The sequence below is a fragment of the Dermacentor albipictus genome, chromosome 6, assembly GCF_038994185.2.
Source record: "Dermacentor albipictus isolate Rhodes 1998 colony chromosome 6, USDA_Dalb.pri_finalv2, whole genome shotgun sequence".
Classification (NCBI taxonomy): Eukaryota; Metazoa; Arthropoda; class Arachnida; order Ixodida; family Ixodidae; genus Dermacentor; species Dermacentor albipictus.
Genome location: NC_091826.1, coordinates 104,518,529 through 104,531,000, shown reverse-complemented (window position 1 = coordinate 104,531,000; position 12,472 = coordinate 104,518,529). Strand labels below are relative to the sequence as shown.

At 49.4% G+C, this 12,472-nt stretch overlaps 1 protein-coding gene across 5 annotated transcripts in view; it reads left to right on the top strand.

The window, feature by feature from the left end:
• LOC135908656 (salivary peroxidase/catechol oxidase-like) overlaps nucleotides 1-12,472 on the top strand; it is a 131,591-nt gene that overhangs the window by 51,111 nt on the left and 68,008 nt on the right. For 2 of the 5 annotated variants that reach the window (XM_070541194.1, XM_070541196.1), the window contains one exon: nucleotides 3,453-3,611. The exons of 2 other annotated variants lie outside the window; for them this stretch is intronic. Coding sequence is in view for 1 of the 3 variants with exons in the window: in XM_070541193.1 (XP_070397294.1) it covers nucleotides 11,310-11,317 (8 nt within the window). In the remaining 2 variants the exon portion in view is untranslated. Of the gene's footprint in view, nucleotides 1-3,452; nucleotides 3,612-11,220; nucleotides 11,318-12,472 lie in introns of those variants that run through there. One more of the 5 variants, XM_070541193.1, reaches the window with a different exon arrangement.

Below are 12,472 nucleotides of genomic sequence, written 5' to 3'. Positions count from 1 at the left end.
AAGCCGGTCGGTGAAAGAGGGACGGTACTTCGCGAAGCGCAGGAAGAGCACCGCCCATGAAGCACTTCACGGACGATGTCGCGGATCAGCGTGCGCAAGTCCATGACCGAGGCGAGACGAATGTCCGACGTATTGGGGCATAGCCAAAGGGACTGGAGCTCCGCAAGTCGCTGGCAAGTAGTGATTGCATCCTGGATGGTAGCAGGATTTTGCGTAGTAAGGGCGTTGAAGGCGACGGTGTTTATGCAATTATTAATGTGGCGTATTCGGTTCCTATGGGACATGCTGGCGTTCACAGGCTTGCACAATGCAAGCACATCCTTAGCGTACGAGGTGAATGATTTCTCAGATAATTCGATGCCCTTACCGAGCTGCGACCTCAGCGCGAACAGCGGGAGCGCCCAAAATCTGCCGAAGCTTCCGCGTGAACCTCGCCCCGTCAGCAAGATCTGGTTCATGGTTCCAAAACTAGGTTTTCGTGACATCGGGCAGGTAGAACTGCACGCTCCGCAACTTCTGTGAACTATCCCATTCGTTGAAGTCACTTACGCGGTCTTAGTCTCGGAGCCAGTCCTCGACGTCATTCCCTCCTAGACCAGCGAAGGCTTGCGGGTCGTCCTGGTGGCTGTTGATGGTCACGACGGATGGCGAAGGCTCCAATGGAGCGGCGGCGTCGGCCGTGCCTGGATTCGCTGGAGCGAGCATGGCCGGTGGTGTTATGCGGGGACCCGAGCGGAGCTCCCGTGAGAACGTGCGAGAGGTCGTGGGGAACGAGAAGCACCTTCCACCACTTATAAGGAACCGCTTTACTCCAGCCGAGCTCGTCCTGCCACCACGAGGATCAAGCTCGCTTGCCTTCGAAAGTGACCCACACCACTATGGGGGATTGGCCAAGAATCGTGTGATTTGTGAAAAATGATTATATGAGTCAACAAATTAATTAAATCAACATTAAATGAGAATAAATTAAGCTCTATTGGGAATCTTTGAGTCACTGAAAATAATAAATTCAGACAAAATTTAAACTGTGCGGCTGGTGATGATATATACAGATGAAGATGCACAATGGATGATGATATGTAGAGATGAAGATGAAAGTCAGTCATGCGTTGCGCTCACAATGCCTATAATGAATGTTTTCCATCTACCAATGACTGATTTTTTTAAACCACTGCTTTGCATGCTACGTAATGACTTGCATTGATGAAATGTCTTTTAGCTTCGTACATTATATGTTTCTATTTGTTGTTACTACTACGTGTGACACTGAAAATGCTTGAATTCCACTTAGTGACTTTGCAAACATTGTGTAACATTTTTGTAAACCTTACGCTGCAACCGCATGTGCTTGAACTACCGAAGGCAGGCTGGGCCTTTGTCAGGTGTTGCAAAACACCTTTAGCCCAATCTTCCTCAATCTGCAGTGTATACTCTAAACCGAAATAAAAAATTAGGACTTGAGACTGACTCCAACCAAATAACTGAATTTTATTAGCCCGACGTTTCGGAGCCCATTCGGCTCCTTCTTCAGGGGGGTTGTTCTTCGGGGGTGGCGGTGTGCCGCTTTTAAAGCATCTTTTTTGAAGAAAGGAGGGGGGGGAACACGGGAGGTGGGGAGACACTTCACAGACGGAAAGGTGGGGGGAAACAAAAGGAAAGGGGGGGTGTGTTGTTGAGCGCTTCCATGGTGCTGGGATGACCGCTGCTGGGGGGAGTGCTCGCGACGGTGCCCTTGATGGGGGGGGGGGGGTTACAGGGTCGCGCCGACGTTCTGTGTTGGTGAAACAAGCGGGAGTCTATCTGGCTGCGCGTCCTTTTCTTCTTTTCGTCAGGTCGCCAAGGCCATGGACATACACCGAGGGTAGGTTGCCCTTCACGCGGTTTAAGTTATTCCCCGTATTCTGAATGTGCCATGACTCCAGTAGTAGTCTCTTTCGCCAGTTCGTTTCTGTTTGAAGGATTTCAGTTTCCTTGAAAGCGATTTTGTGGTCGGCGACTTCAGAGTGTTCAGCGACGGCGCTGCGAATACGGTTGAATGTCCTGACGTCGTTCTCGTGCTGTCTGATCCTTTCTTTTAGATTTTTGGTTTCCCCGATGTACGACGCCGGACAGTCGGCACAACTGATTTTGTAGACGACGCCTTGAGCTTTTTCTTTAGGTGGACGATCTTTTGGTTTAGGGAGGAGGATATTGAAAGTGTTTATTGGTTTGTGCGCCACTTTGAGGCCTTCTTTTTTTAATATTCGGCTGAGCGCTTCGCTGGTACCTCTGATGTACGGGATGGACACTTGCTTCTGGGGTTGCGGAGAAGTCGACGGCTGAAGGTCCCGCATTTTGCTTCTTCTTTTTTGTTGTCTGGTTGTTTTTCTAATGAAGTCATCTGTGTAGCCATTCCTCTTAAGTTCGTTGAGAACCGTTCTCTTTTCTTTCTTTAGATCCGATTCCGATGAGGAATGAGTTTCGGCTCGTTTGAATAAAGAATTTACAACAGATGCCTTGTGGTTTGCCGGATGGTCGGATTGGAAATGAAGATAGCGGCGTCGTCTACAAAATCAGTTGTGCCGACTGTCCGGCGTCGTACATCGGGGAAACCAAAAATCTAAAAGAAAGGATCAGACAGCACGAGAACGACGTCAGGACATTCAACCGTATTCGCAGCGCCGTCGCTGAACACTCTGAAGTCGCCGACCACAAAATCGCTTTCAAGGAAACTGAAATCCTTCAAACAGAAACGAACTGGCGAAAGAGACTACTACTGGAGTCATGGCACATTCAGAATACGGGGAATAACTTAAACCGCGTGAAGGGCAACCTACCCTCGGTGTATGTCCATGGCCTTGGCGACCTGACGAAAAGAAGAAAAGGACGCGCAGCCAGATAGACTCCCGCTTGTTTCACCAACACAGAACGTCGGCGCGACCCTGTAACCCCCCCCCCATCAAGGGCACCGTCGCGAGCACTCCCCCCAGCACCGGTCATCCCAGCACCATGGAAGCGCTCAACAACACACCCCCCCTTTCCTTTTGTTCCCCCCCACCTTTCCGTCTGTGAAGTGTCTCCCCACCTCCCGTGTTCCCCCCCCCCCTCCTTTCTTCAAAAAAGATGCTTTAAAAGCGGCACACCGCCACCCCCGAAGAACAACCCCCCTGAAGAAGGAGCCGAATGGGCTCCGAAACCTCGGGCTAATAAAATTCAGTTATTTGGTTGGAGTCAGTCTCAAGTCCTAATCAATTTCCCAACCAGACAGGCAATTCTGTCGAAATGTTTAGCTTCAAGAAATAAAAAATTTTCGTTAAAAAAGATGAATGAATCGCATCAAAAATTCTTTAAATTCTTTCATCGTAAATGAGTCCGGTCGGAACTTTATTTCTTTAGTTCTTTATTTATTGTTCTTCTTTATGCTTCCGTTATCGATATCTGCTATTAATTTATTGCTCATTTATAACTTCAAGTCGTCCCGGTACGCACCTCGAAGCGACAGCGACAGACGCAGTAGAGAACTTCAGCAGAGAGAACGCGCAGCTGAGGTCAACCCTTCCAAGGACTGCATCTTGATGAACCCGAGCGGGCTGGGCCAGCAACTGCTCCCCCGAAAGCAAGCATTGTCTCCTGTGAGTCTCAAACACAGCGCCGTTGTCGGTAAAGGTGCGGCGGCTCACCGGGTCGTCAAATACGGAGGCCGCAGTACAGGCCACCGCGTAGCCATCTTTATTTATAGACACTGCGGCGGATCGGCCGTGGCGTGTGCCCGTTCTTTCAAGGACCTGGCTCGTTGTTATTGCGGTCATCGCTGACCTTGGTGGTCACACCTAGCAAGCGGGAATGGCCAAGAATTGATGGAAGACAGCGCGAAAAGTAACGAGGTGTTGGAAAGAATTTCTCTTTCTTTCTCTTTTTTTCTTTTTCGTTTCTCGCCTCGAGCGACATTCGTCGCATCAGGCGGAGCAGCTGCGCTTTGTCACAGCTGCGGTGGCAGTATGCAAATTGCGACAACGCTTCTCTGTTCACGAAGGACGATAGGTATACACAAGACCACAGTGAAGTATGGCAGAGGTTTTCCGAATTTAAAGCGACGAATCCAATAGTGTCCGTAAATAATTCATCGAAAACCTTCTTTCGCTGCTGCAAACTTCGACGTACTAGGCGCAACAAAAAAGTACAATAGCGGGGATTGTACTTCACTTCTTCGTCTGCACAACTTCTTTCTTTCATTTCTTTTTTCGCTCATCCGCGTGAAGACATGTAGACGTAACGCCAGGTACGTTGTAAACAGCTATGACTCCCTAATAACGTAATTTTGCAAATGAAAGTGAAAGACAGTACAAGCACATATGCCCGCAGCCATGCTCCAATGTTCTCATTTCTTCACATTTAGAACGTCCTCTGATATTTCGAGCCCCATTAATTTAACTAGCTCGCAATCATTAGCAGCAGTGGCAGTTTGACGGCACTGTGACGACTGCTCCAACACTATGACACTAAGGCTGACAATTTGGGAAAGAGTCTGCAGCGAGGACAAACGTTTTTTAGACGTTTTTTTTTCTGCCAACATATAGTGATGATGATAACCGCGACAGACGTCACGAAACAGTTGCATGATAGCTAGAATAAATTTAGCTAACCTGGAATTATCACTGTAAAGTATCTCTATCGCGGCGAAATTGGGCAGAGTTCATAAGATTGTCATTCCACGAAGCTCTACGCCTTTTCTAAGCTATAAAACATCGTCCAAAAAAGAAACGGACGATTAAAGCACAATCTTTTTATCAAGTCAGTGTGGCACAGTTAAGTATACTTGTTCTAGATTGGACATTGGGCGAAATGTTACAGTTATCACAGAGTAAGTACTGATGTTTTTTTGCATGCGGTCAAGCATTTGTGCAAGTGCCTTTGTGATGACGGCGTCCTATTGCGTCATCTAGCACAGCAGAAACCCTGATAACATTGTTTTACAACGTAAGCTGTTACGGGCTCATTCCAATAGCCGTTCCTGTTGTCGATGTTGTCCGTCGCGGCTATAGCCGGGATTGAGAAAAAACCAGTTCCCAGTCAAGACAGGGGGTCAGAAATCTTGCGCCTCTGGAAACTCTGCCGATAGAAATTCGAGCTAAAAATGGGCATCCCATACCGAGGGTGGGCTCGGTCAAAATTCTAGGTCTCCTCATTGATGCCAAGGACTGTAACTCGACGGCCCTCAAAAGGCTCACTGGACAGGCTAGTAATGTCCTAAGACTTGTAGCCCGCGTCTCAAATCGAAGAGGCGGTCTCAAAGAGGACAATTTGCTCAGAGCTTATCAGGCATTCTTCCTGAGTCATGTCATCTACATCGCGCCGTGCCCTAATTGGGCTAAAGCGGAAAAGGCCAAGCTCGACCCCCTAATCAGAATCGGCCACAAGCGCGTGCTCGGCCTTCTGCAGTCCACAAGCACTGAGAAGCTGCTGAAGCTAGGACTCCATAACACTATCGATGAGCTAATAGAAGCTCACACAGCGGCTCAGATAATGAGACTTTCATGCACTAAGCCAGGGATTAAGATTTTAGAAGAAGCGGGAATCCAACCCAGACATGAACCGGCGACCAAAGTTAGCTTGACCCGGGAACCCAGAAGTCGCATCATGGTTGACCCTGTCCCGCGAAACATCCACCCAGTGCGTAACAAGGGTAGAAGATTCGCGAGAGCCAAGTCCATCCTTAAAAAGATCAATCAGCAGAAACTAGATGCCCTCTTTGTCGATGCTGCCAGATATGAAAGTGGGGATAAGTTCGCTGTCTCGGTGGTAGACGCGGGGGGAAACCTTGTCAATGCAGCCCCTGTTTATACGAAGTTTGCCCATGTGGCGGAGGAAGCGGCGATCGCTCTGGCTTTTCACAGCTCAAAGTTTCCCGCTATCGCCTTCTCGGACTCGCGCACGGCGGTTAGATCCTTCTGGTGCGCAATCATATCTGAACAGGCGAACAGTATTGTGATTAAAGCACTTCAAAGCACTAGAGAAAGCAGCGAAGGAGGATACCAAATCTCGTGATTCCCAGCCCATCTAGATAGCTCAATTAACCCGCTTGGATGTAATCCTAACGAGCAGGCCCACCGGAGAGCGTGCGATTTCACGCACCGCGCTGTCGCGGGTAGGCAGGCTTGGAACGATGTCAACATCCACAAAGATCCATTACGTACTTTCCACGAAATTGTTTCCCATTATCGACTAGGCAGGAGGACATTTCCACCCACTCACCCCAAATTGAACCAACCTCAGGCTACCACACTCAGACTCCTGCAAACCCGTTCGTATCCCACTCCTCGATCCTTAACAAGATAGATCCTGAACACTCACGGTCGTGTCCCAAATGTGGTCATGACTCATGCTCTTTTGACCACATGCTCTGGCTGTGCCCAGCCCTTAACGCCTCTCCACCCATCACGAAAGAACAATGGCAGGAATCTCTCAAGAGCAGCAATCTCCACATTCAACTCCAGGCTGTCCAGAGGGCCCACGACATTGCGGCGGGACTTGATCTCCCGGTCCCATCGTGGGCGGAGACACCGACTTAATCTCCGGGAGCCTTCGGTTTTGGCTCCCCAAGATCTCAGTCCGTTAGGACTCAAATAAAGTTCTTGTCATGTCATGTGCACCGCAATCGAATCCGGGCCCGTCGCGCTGGAGTCAGCTACTCTACCACTGAGCCATCAGTTTTTTTTTAAACATGGTATTTATTACAATGAATGAAATTATGTATGTACAGGAAGCAACATCTTCCATCACAACTAAACTTGAAAGGAGAAGTTAAATGCGTAATCAAAATTCTACATAAATCTGGCTGACACTCTTCTTGATCGTAAATGTCCTTTAAACGCGCAATCATTTCAGCGAAATGCAATGTTGAGGTAGTTATTCTTTATGCATTTCTGTCTTGCATACGAGCTTTCTATAGGCTATGCAGGCCTATCAGTCAAAACATATCGAATGGTACATCATCACACGGAACAAGATATATCGGGTACTGTGAGAATTTAGATCCGAAGATTTTTGCAAATTTCAATAGAGGGCATCCCAGAATAAGATAGCATCTTTACAATCAATAAAACAGTGTTCAATAGTTTCAGGCACGTCACAAAGGTGGCATTTAATTAACGAAACAAAAATATCTAACTGGTAAGGTTTAAGCGTGTAATTTGCAAATTAAAACTTTCGGAGAAGAGGGAACTCGCATTTCGCGCACTTTTACGAGTACATCATGCCTTAGTAATCTGATGTATACTAATCGATAAAAGAGCAGAAGCCTGCAACATGTTTTTGGCAACCAAAGCGTTCTATGTCTTTCCGGTTCTTCACTGTGCAAGGCTTTACAACATTTTCAGAAGGATTTTTCAACATCCTCTATGGTCTTCCAGCTTTGAACCTATAAGACGCGTAAACATTTTTCGAACAGTGAATGCTGGAGGGCTATACGTTTGGTGCATCTGTATGTGCGACAGGGAGGATAGCTCTCATCCGGTATTACGAGCATTTTTGCAGGTTAACCTGGTTCATGTTCTGCCAGAATTGGTGGTGTCTTCGTATTTCTGTTCTAGACCTTGTTTAAGGGGGTTCATTTCATGTGTGAGGTTTATTTGCTATTGCTTTTCTGGTTGTTCGATTTTCCAAACATTATTTGTTCACTGTGACAGGAAAAACTTTTTCACAAAAACTTAACTTGGATGTTGAGCCACGCCAGCGCTTGCTCGCTTGCAGCAGAAACAAGCCCTGTAAACGCGTCCTAGCACTTGAGGAGACACGTGGTGCGACGTGCGTGCCGCGTGGCATCGATACGTGCGCAGTTTGCATTGCAGCTGCATATGATTGCACCTTGCGGCGCGCCATGTAGCCGTTACATAGGTAGCGATACAAGGTAGATAGAGAAGGTTTGAGGAAGAAAAAGACGCTTAGGGAGATGTATACAAAAAAGTACGGCAGGGACACTTAAGACTGCTCACGTGTGAGAATGCGAACGCATTCTCACATCCCACACGTAAGCTTGCGTGGGCAGTCGTGCTTCCGTGGGCGACCACGTTTCACAGATGCCGCTCAGGTAGACGCTGCGGAGGGCGTCGCAGGAGACAAAAAATAAAATAAATTATGGGGTTTAACGTGCCAAGACCACTTTTTGACTATGAGGCACGCCGTAGTGGAGGACTCCGAAACTGTCGACCACCTGGGGTTCTTTAACGTGGACCTAAATTAAGTACACGGGTGCTTTCGCATTTCGCCCCCATCGAAATGCGGCCGCCATGGCCGGGATGCGATCCCGCGACCTCGTACTCTGCAGCCCAACACCATAGCCACTGAGCAACCACGGCGGGTGCGCAATAGACACGGCACCGATGAAATCCGAAGAGCAAGTGGCACGTGGGAAGCAGTGACGGAGGCAGTGACGAAGGCAGTTACGTGACGTGTACAATGACGCAGGCACTAGGCGCAACTTTAGTCAACCATAACCGTGTAGCCTCCGTGGCGCCGGGCAAGCATGCTCGTCTCGCACACCGGAGTACCGGGCTGGATTCCCACCCAGACCGAAATGTAGCAAATTTTCTTTCAGTTCCATTAACTTACTTTGTTTGCAGAAACCTGCCTGACAAATGTGACGTCGATCCGAGCATTTTTTACGTGTTTTTACTTGTCGACCATTTTGGTGCCATTCTTTCGGCCACGGCGCCGACGACAACGCCGGATTTTCGCGTAATGGGCATAAAATGGTTTCGCATTAAAAGTTCCTGTAATGAAAAACATGTATGGTACACCTGATTAAATCGAGTAGGCTAGGTGACAATTTGTAATCGTCCCGTTTCAAAGGGAATGCGAATACATCATTATCATCATTAGCACTGTATCTTTCCATTTGTCACGCGATGTGACATGCGCGCAGCGTATACCGTCGATACGTGCAAACTTTACATCGCAGTTGCGTTGCATTCCACCAGGTGTGCCGACATGTAGCAGTTGCATGCTGCGTGTATACCTGGTTAACTCAGGCCGGCTAGGTGACTCTTTGTTACCGCATCACTTCAAAGTGGATGCCAATGAATTGCGTTCATCAACAACAGCGTCGTGTCGCGCCACGGGTCAATGGACGCGAAATGTGCGCCGCGTAGTCTGGATTTGTGATACCTGCGTTTACTCTTCGTTACACGTTATGGCACCTATTCGCAAGGTGCGGCTGGAGAAGCGAATTGTGGAGCTACGCGCGCGGCTGCAACCAGGCAACTTCTGGCTCAGCAGACCGCTGTGCAGAGTGCAGGGCAAGCCGCAGCTCATCGTCGCGACGCCGGGCGGACAGTCCCACATCGTTCTCGTGAAAACGACGCACAGAAACTGCCGCGAAGCCCCTCTAGAGCTCTGCCAGTTTATACTGAGACTGTGCTGCGTGTGCCGCAAGGGACTGCGACCTTTTGGTTGTTGTTTTTTTCGTCCACCCTGTCTGAGAATTTACCTTTTACCAATGAGGATCAACCTTTTGCTTTTTATCTATTCTTATACCGATTAGCACCAGCCATGTGCTCTCCAAGGAAGCCATGTGCAACCAAAATGGCACTGCTCGTCGAGAACCTTGCAAACATGCGCAAAGCACTTGGAAGAGAACAACCCCAACTGAGAAAAATGTTTATCCACCGTTCCCTGCCGTTTTGCAAAGGTATAGGATGACCGTTTTGCTAAGAATGAAAATTATTAGAAGCCACACGTCCCTTTCTCATCACGTCCTGTTCCGGAGCTGAAACGCTCCACGGGATATATCAATAAGGGGATGTCACAGTAATGACGTGTGTGCGTTTCCCATCGGGAATGCGCTAGCACTAGGCGCGGATTGGCGAGCTTAAATGTGCATCCGGCTACGCAGGAAGCTTACTGGAGGACAAGCGAAGAGCGCGCATCGTGCGGTGTTTTTTCACTCAACTGTAGAAGACAACACCGACGCGAAAACACTAAGGCCAGCATTGAAAATATTTGCCCAAATGACGCCAACATGCGTGATTCACACGAAAAAAAGAACAATGCATGCGGGTAAGCCTGCGCAAGACATCCGCTGGCCTCCAAGGTGCGTGTCGTACGGTTAGTCGATCAGCCGTTAGATCGTAACAGCGTTTCAATGTGAAAAAGAGTATATACACGTCACTGAAAACTGCGTCGGTATATTCTTCCCTTGGAGAAGTGCGACTCTACTTCCACCTGTGATGTATGTCATACGATGGTTAACTGGACCACGACAGCTTCTACGATGTCTCATATAACAATACTGAAGGCAAACCCTCCGAGCGTATGACCGGCAGACGACGTTCATGGAGAAGCAGTACAAAGAGAAACTCTTGATGAGAAACTGAAACTTGGGTTAGTTCGTACGGGTTCATCATGGCGTCCTAGCTGCCAAACAAGGAAAAAAGAGGCGCTACTCTGAAACTGAAACTGAAAGACTAAGAAACTGAAAGCCAAAGTGCTTCCGAACGACTACTGAAGTCGTTCAGTTGTGAGCAGTGCCGTTATGACCAGTGTCGTTTGTTCTTACTTGACGACCAAGACTCCACGAGGAAACTCTTGACACAACGGGCTGCCGCGAAACTCTTGACTGCAGATATAGTAGGTTACTCCGTAAACTCTTGACATAGACTCCCGCAGCCCCGGTGAAGAGAGAACCGAAAGACAAGGATATCATAATTTATGCGTAACGTATGCGCATTCCGGGCACGTGACTTCCGCAAACCGCGCAAAGCGGGGAACGACGCTGTCAAAAAAAGACGGTGGGTGTCGTCGGTCCGCACGCATTCACTTCCTAGCGCGTGCTTGCAGCCTCGCGCATGCAAGCGGCTGTACGGGCACCGTTACGCGTGCAAGCTGGCGCGCATACGTCTCGACCAGACGGAGCGACTCCTCTCCCCGGATCGCGTAATAGTGGTCACCCTCGCGCTGTGCGAGCGAGGGAGACCGCGTTTCCGACAAGGGCGGCACGGAGAGGGGGCGACAAAGGATTAAGGAGACCACGTCGTCGGCCACGACGAGGAGGACGTCCTCTGAGCGCGCGTCCACGCCAGCGGTCGATGACGTCCGCGGCGATGGCCACCACCGCGAGGGTGTTATAGTTACGCGGTGGCGGAGGGGTCCCCCCTCTCGCGTCCAGCGGCGCGCGCGCTCTTGAAAGCCAGCGTCGAAGGCCAGGGTCAAGGCTGGCAGCACAAGTACCGCTGCGCATCCTCCGGCTCGCCAGCCGTGCCAGTCTGCTCCGCCGACCGTCGCTGATCCGCCGCTCCTCCGCCAAGCTCCCCCATCGTGCGCGCTCTCTCGCTGCCATGAACAAGTGAGTGTGGAACACTGCTTGCCTCCGTGTGCCTGTGAGTCGTGTGTGCGCGCCCGTGCCCCTGGACGCCGCTGGACACGATAGCCACTTGGGATTCTTCTTTTCACGACCAGTGGCTTCCATTTCTTTCATTCTTCCTTTCTCGTCTTTCTCGGTTTGGAACATCGCTTTTTTTTTTCCCCCTCTAAAATATGAGTCCGTTCGCGGATAGCAACCTTCCGCGCCTTTTGTGTTCGGGACCGCGGCGAACGGTTGGCCCGGCGCTAAAGAAACTTTAGCACGGTGTTCCCGGTGTGATCAGTCGTGCGATTTATAGAGAACGCTATGGAATCGATATCGAACGCGTGCAGCCATGAGCGACAGACCTCGAGGTTGAATTGACCCCGAATTGAGGGCCGGGAAATATACGTCCCTAGAGCTTGAAAGCAGCCACGTTACTTTCTTTTTTTTTTCCTGACCCTAAAAGAATACTTCCGGCTATATGTCCGTTCACTTCGGCAGCGTATGTGAAAACGAAAGCCGTATCATGTCGAATGTCGTTAAAAAAGAGATTAACGAAGTTATGAAGAGCCTCTAATGTGGTGCTTTTCCCGCCTTCAACTTCGAACGTTTTACCGGCTTCTTTATCGGCGCGTTTATCGCACTCGTTCGCTCTCAATAACCCGGTCGAAGACGACGGCGTAGTACTGAGGCCGCTTAGACCTAGACGCATCGATAGCACCCCGTCAGGTCAGGATGGGTCAGGTGAGACCGTGCATCTTGATGGCCGTGGTGACCCGCCGCGTTATATACGCACTTTTCTCTTTTTGGGCACTGGTTCTCGAGCTATATATATAACCACTTCGCCATAAGGAAGCACTCTTACCGGTCTCTACGCGAACGGGTTAAACGTGGGCCCTCCTGCCGGGAAGGTATGCAGTAAAACAGCGTTACGTTTAAAAGCTGAACGGGTGGGTTTGCATATATAGAAGGCCTCGCACAGCATTTCCTGTGTCCAGCACCAAATTTATTAGCAGATTTGTAGTTAAGAAACTGAGAACACGTCCGAAACTTCCGTTACACCTGATTTTTGCTCTGTGACCTTCATTCTTTCTTACCTTTTTTTTTTCCTGGGGCATTGCTCTCCGCGCCATCTTGTCTAAGCAGAGACCGGAA